Here is a 5,630-nt window from a genome sequence, read left to right on the forward strand (position 1 = left end):
TTGGCAGCCATTTTTAATTTAAACATTCGTATTTTTTTCAAGATTCGATATTAAGTAGCGCTCATTAAAAAATTATGTAAAATGTGTTATTTTAAGGAAAAAAATATGTTTTATATGGGCGTTCCCAAAAACAATTACTTGGAGGATCAAAGTTGAGATTTTGGGTAAATAAAGCAAACGCGTATTTTCACATTTTAATTTATGTACTTTTAATTAAAAGTAAACTAATGTATTTTTATTAACAAATATTACATAAATATATCAGAAAAGGTAACTAAGATAAAAAATCAGGAATTAAACATATCGGGTCCTGAAGTTTGGTCGGGGTGGCCGCCACCCCGTGTGGCTTTTTTTTACGTGGAGAAATCTTTGATTACCGGCCATTCGACCGATAGCCCCCTTTTGTGAGAGGGGGAAGACCTTATCGCCTCCGTGAAAGGCGAAGAGAGTGCCGGATTTTTACCGGCTAAAACTCCACGATGGTCCTCACGGTGCTTTGACTGGGGGAGCCCCGGGAAACGCTGTGATTCTTCCGATGCTCCCCCGGGACACGCCAGTCTGGCGCCTTCCCGGGAGATTGTTCTCCCAGCCCATTGTCCAAGCTTTCTTATGTACGGCGGATTGGAAGGACCACGACTCCAATCCGCCGTTCCTCGCAGGGGGGGGAAGTTCTTGTTGCGGGCACATGTTTTCACGATCCATGCACTTGCACCTCTTGACCCCGTGTGGCCTCAAAAGGTTAAAAAAGGTTTGATTAAAATGTGGAAAAAAAAAACTAATCGCAACACAAAGTAAAATATATTTTCAATAACATTTTTTTTTTTTTTGAAAAAAATATATTTTTTGCCATAAACAAATATAATAATTTTTTGTTACATATTTATGTAGCGTATGTATGTTACATCTACAAATAAATTTTTTCTTTAGATAGTTTAGATGTTCTCGAAAGTATGGTAGTAGAATGCTTTTGTAATGTAAAAAACAGGAAAGTTAAACTTTCTACGTATTTTGAACATCCAATCAAAGATGAAGATTTTAACACTAAATGGTACTACGTTCCGAAACGTAATATCAAATGGTTATGCATTTCGTTTACTTTACTTAAAATAAAGCCTGAACACCGGATGGTAATATAATACACTTTTCCTTTAATACTTTATACAGTTTATACGAATATTTTATCTTAATTCTTTTAAATATAATTATGGTAATTATACAGAAAGATAGGGACTCCTTCCGATTTCAATAATTTTAAAATATAGTATCAAAGTCATCAGCTTATTAACGAAGTAACGAATGACCAACAAGTATAATGTATATTTAAAAAGTTTTAGTCGATGGGGGGGGTCATTGTTCATCAAAAAGTTATTAACAAAAAAATTACGTTCTACTCATAAATTTGTGTTGTTAATAAATTTTTAATAAACATCGCTAATTAAAGCCTTTTAAAGATTGATGAAGCTAATGACCTTAATAATATATCTCAAAATTATTAAAATAAAAAAGTGGTCTTTATCTCTGCATAATTGCCATTATCATAAGTCCCAAGTTTTTTTTAAACAAACTTTAATAGAATGTTTTATGAGCAGAAATATAAGAAAAAATGTTATACAAACGTAGGTCCTACAATGCTTAATTACAGAGTTATAGCAAAAATTAAAATTTCGTATGGAAGAAGTGACACGCCGTACATAAATAGTACGCCGTTAGATGAGGTGGTAATTATTTAGCTTAAAGGAAAATCTCCTGCGATCTTGACCTTGACATATATAATAGAGAACTACATTCACGCACAAGAGGCGATGTTTTCAATTTTCGTAACAACCATGGTCACGAAAATCCATATGCTGTTCGAGAAACAGCTCTTTAATGACTCTGTCGTTAAAATTCAACTGTAATGTATGGATGGGCACATACAACGATATGCTAATTGATCTCCATTTCTTGTCAAAACGTTTAAATGCACATTTTTTCTTTTAACTTTCTCAGCAACGATTTAACGATTGGTTTCAAAGATATATATATATATATATATATATATATATATATACCTTTACTATCTCGCCAACACATGTGAGTACTGTTAAATAGATGTATATCTTGTATTGGTATGGACGGGCGGCACTTTATGATGCAAACTTAAGTTAAATTGTTTCTTACATATATATTTCATATTTTTGCTATAACTTTGTAATAAAAAGCATTTCAAGACCTAATGTTTTTATAACCTAATGTTTATATAACATTTTTTTCTTATTTCTGCCTAAAGAACATGCTACTAAAGTTTGTCTGCAAAAAATTGGGACATCTTGTATATATTAATTTATTTAATACATATATATGTAGGGGGGAGACCGAGACACCATAAAAATTCAAACTCTAAAAAGTACTTTTAAACATAAAATTCTTTGTCTCATTTTTTTTGAATAATTAAAGCACTATGTATATTTTAAAATTTATTTAGCGTATTTGGCAAATATTGATTAATTTTTGAGAAAAAAATTAAAACATTTTTTGAGAAATTACCCAAAGTGCCACATACCCGGAGCACCATGGGTCTGTCACTGAAGCACTATAAATCACACACAAAACTAAGTTTATTTATTTAAGGAATAACGAAAAGTTACAATAGTTAAAAAAAAATTTATTTGATACGTTTCCTTATGACACTGTTCAGGATTAGGCAGGACAAACAAGATATTAAAACCCACTACTAAAATATCAGTTTTTTTTTAGAAAAACTAACTTCTCACATGTTTTCTTCAATCAAAAATAACATATGTCATCAACCTATCATCAACCTATCTGTCTATTATCTACCTTGGAGGCGTGTGTGACCCATGGCACCGCAGCATTGGGTGCCCTATGATGTCCCAAATGCACTTAAGAGAGGAAATCACTGTGACGGCTAAAAAAAATGCTTTCTTCATGCATTTTTTTGCGAGAAATAATAAATTTAATCAAATTGGTTTGTTATTTCGTTAAAGTACATATGTTAAATATATTGTAAAAAAATAATTAAAAAATATTAATATTTGCGCCTTCAGCATGTGGTGCCGTGTACCTCCGCAAAAAAAGCGGGCGCTCGTGCTCTGTCAAAATGGGATGTCTAAAATTAAAAATTTTGGTGTCATTTTAAACTATACAAATGTAGTTTCAAGTAAGCCTACAAATTTTTTGAAATATTACTTTTTAACAAAAAATGGCAGTTAAAAAAAAAATTCGAGATTTAGATAACAATTTTGCCATTTTTTAAATTGTTATTTAAAAGCTAATTGTACAATAAGAAAAACGTACGCTTAATTATAGACAATTTTGTTAGAATCATTCCGTTCAAATTTCAAGTCATACAGATAAAAATTGATCGAGATATGCGAGCACCCGAGATATACAAAAATATAGTTTCGAGGCACAACACGCTAAAAAAGTGCAAATATTAATATTTTTTAATGATTTTTTTTACAATACATGTAATATATGTACTTTAACGAAATGACAAACCAATTTGATTAAATTCATTATTTCTCGCGAAAAAAATTCATGAAAATAGCATTTTTTCCGGCAGTCACAGTGGTTTCCCCCTTTAATATAAAAAACGGAAAAACATAATAAAAAAAAATAAATGATACATGATTATCTATAGTCTAGTAAATGACAAAAAATGTTAGAAAGTTACACCTAATTTTTAGTACATGTATATTTTACTACAAAAACAATATTAAAACATTTCTAAATTTGGTCGCTATTGACTATCTATATAGCGAAACCACTGCCAAGGAAACGGGCTTGGAAAAATTAGCGGGGAAAGAAAACCCTGTTGAGCTAGACTCTAGTCTGGCACTGTAAAGGTCAAATGGTTAAACAGAAATTTACGCATCACGAGAACCATTTATGTCACGTGCTTCTCGAGACTATGGACTTTGATGACTGCTATCTAGATACGAAATATGGACAACGAAATAACTGTCATATGAAATAACAGAATCAACCTGAACATTTTGGATTATCCTAAACAGTCAATGACCCATGGTATCCCGTAGCTCATGGTGTCCCGGCCTCCCTTTTACAATATACAGTTGTATTGTAAAATTTTATGTGTGTGCACGCAACTTTATATATATATATATATATATATATATATATATAGTTACAAAAGTTATAAAAATGCTTGTAAAATTTTCTCTCTGTTTCCATTTCTTTCTTTCTTCTTTTCTCTGTCCCTTCCTATAATTGATAATAATAACACATAATTGTTATTATTGTAGTACATATAATGAAACATTATTATGTCACATTTTAATTAAAACTTTTGTTTAATGTTTATTGTTCATTTGTTAACATAGCCTCTCGATTACATTACGCATTTATTTCAATACGAAAGCGAAGGTTCATTATTATCGGTTTTAAAGGCCGAGAATTGGTGTGCTAATTTAGAAATTATGGTTGATCATGTGGACACAAACACACGTTTCTTTAAAGTTTTATTTCATCTAACTAAAACAGGTGTTAACTATGTAGATAATATAGTTCGAAAAATGTTCCAATATATCAATATGCTGAAGGAGGATGGACCGCAAAAATGGATCTATGAAGTAATTAGTGAAAAATAATATAATCTTTCGTAGAATGCTCGGCAGATTGTAGGATTGCAATTTGCTAGACACTTTGTACTTTAATATTATAATATTGTATATCACATCTTGAGTTATATGAAAATTTTACATTTATAGGAAATTCAGAAAATGTCGGAAATCAATAATAGTTATGGTGAGAACATATACGGTTTGTCTGATTATGACATACGTAGAATAACCCGTCAGCTGCACGAGTGTCCCATGGAAAAAATCGTTTTGGAGCAACGTGCATGGCAACCAGAATTGATCGAAAAGCTAATAAAAGAACATTTTACGCCGCAAAAAATTAGAATTTACGTTGCCGCAAAAGAGTGCAAAAAGGTAGCGAGTAAAAAAGAGGTATGGTTTGATATTAAATATGAGAAAACGAAGATATCCGAGGAAACAATGGACATGTGGGAAGACGCAGGCCGTAGCGCGGATCTGAAATTTCCTCCTGAAAATGAATTTATACCGAAGAATTTTGTTATCAAACCTTACGTACGTAAAATTATCATTTCTCGCAATATTAATCCTTGAACACCACTTCGTGATACTAACAATAAGCAAAATCTCCATGTATATAAACCATGTCATGAGACTTGATTAAAATGTAAAATGTTAATGTAGTTTATAATCAATTCTATTTTTACGCATATTATTCTTATAATAAAAATAATTATAGTGTACTATTAAAAAAAAAATATATATACATATATCTGCATCAACTTTTTAAAAATAAAGGCTAAAATTTAAATATTAATTTACATAACATAGAGTTAAAAAACTGCAACATAAGTAAGAAAATTGCAATGCAAAGAATGCTTTACACGCTAACTTTTGCATACGGAGTTGTTCATTGCCCTAATAAACTACCAATTTTGATGTCATTTGTATATTCTACACATATTAACAAGTGAAATTTTATAGGTATAACAAGTTTCCTGAACAAATGTATCCTGTAATGGATACATCGCTTGTAAGAGTTTGGCATAAACAGGATAATGTATTTAATGT

General features: G+C 30.9%; 1 protein-coding gene across 1 annotated transcript; it reads left to right on the forward strand.

Annotated features, from left to right (window-relative positions):
* Window positions 1-866: 866 nt before the first annotated feature.
* On the forward strand, window positions 867-5,457 carry LOC143904360 (insulin-degrading enzyme-like). The gene is made up of 3 exons (XM_077418980.1): window positions 867-1,127; window positions 4,344-4,592; window positions 4,731-5,457. The coding sequence occupies exons 1-3, from the start codon at window positions 951-953 to the stop codon at window positions 5,151-5,153; spliced, it is 849 nt and encodes a 282-aa protein (XP_077275106.1). The 5' UTR covers window positions 867-950; the 3' UTR covers window positions 5,154-5,457.
* Window positions 5,458-5,630: the final 173 nt, after the last annotated feature.

Source organism: Temnothorax americanus, unplaced genomic scaffold (genome assembly GCF_048541705.1).
Source record: "Temnothorax americanus isolate GAGA-0224 unplaced genomic scaffold, ASM4854170v1 Scaffold505, whole genome shotgun sequence".
NCBI lineage: Eukaryota > Metazoa > Arthropoda > Insecta > Hymenoptera > Formicidae > Temnothorax > Temnothorax americanus.

Bases quoted from the DNA above. Each gene is read 5' to 3' on its own strand.
- LOC143904360 (XM_077418980.1), top strand. From the start codon at position 951: ATGGTAGTAGAATGCTTTTGTAATGTAAAAAACAGGAAAGTTAAACTT. The intron at 1,128-4,343 runs GTAATATAATAC...TTGTTAACATAG, and splicing joins TAAAGCCTGAACACCGGATG to CCTCTCGATTACATTACGCA. The intron at 4,593-4,730 runs GTAATTAGTGAA...TTACATTTATAG, and splicing joins CGCAAAAATGGATCTATGAA to GAAATTCAGAAAATGTCGGA.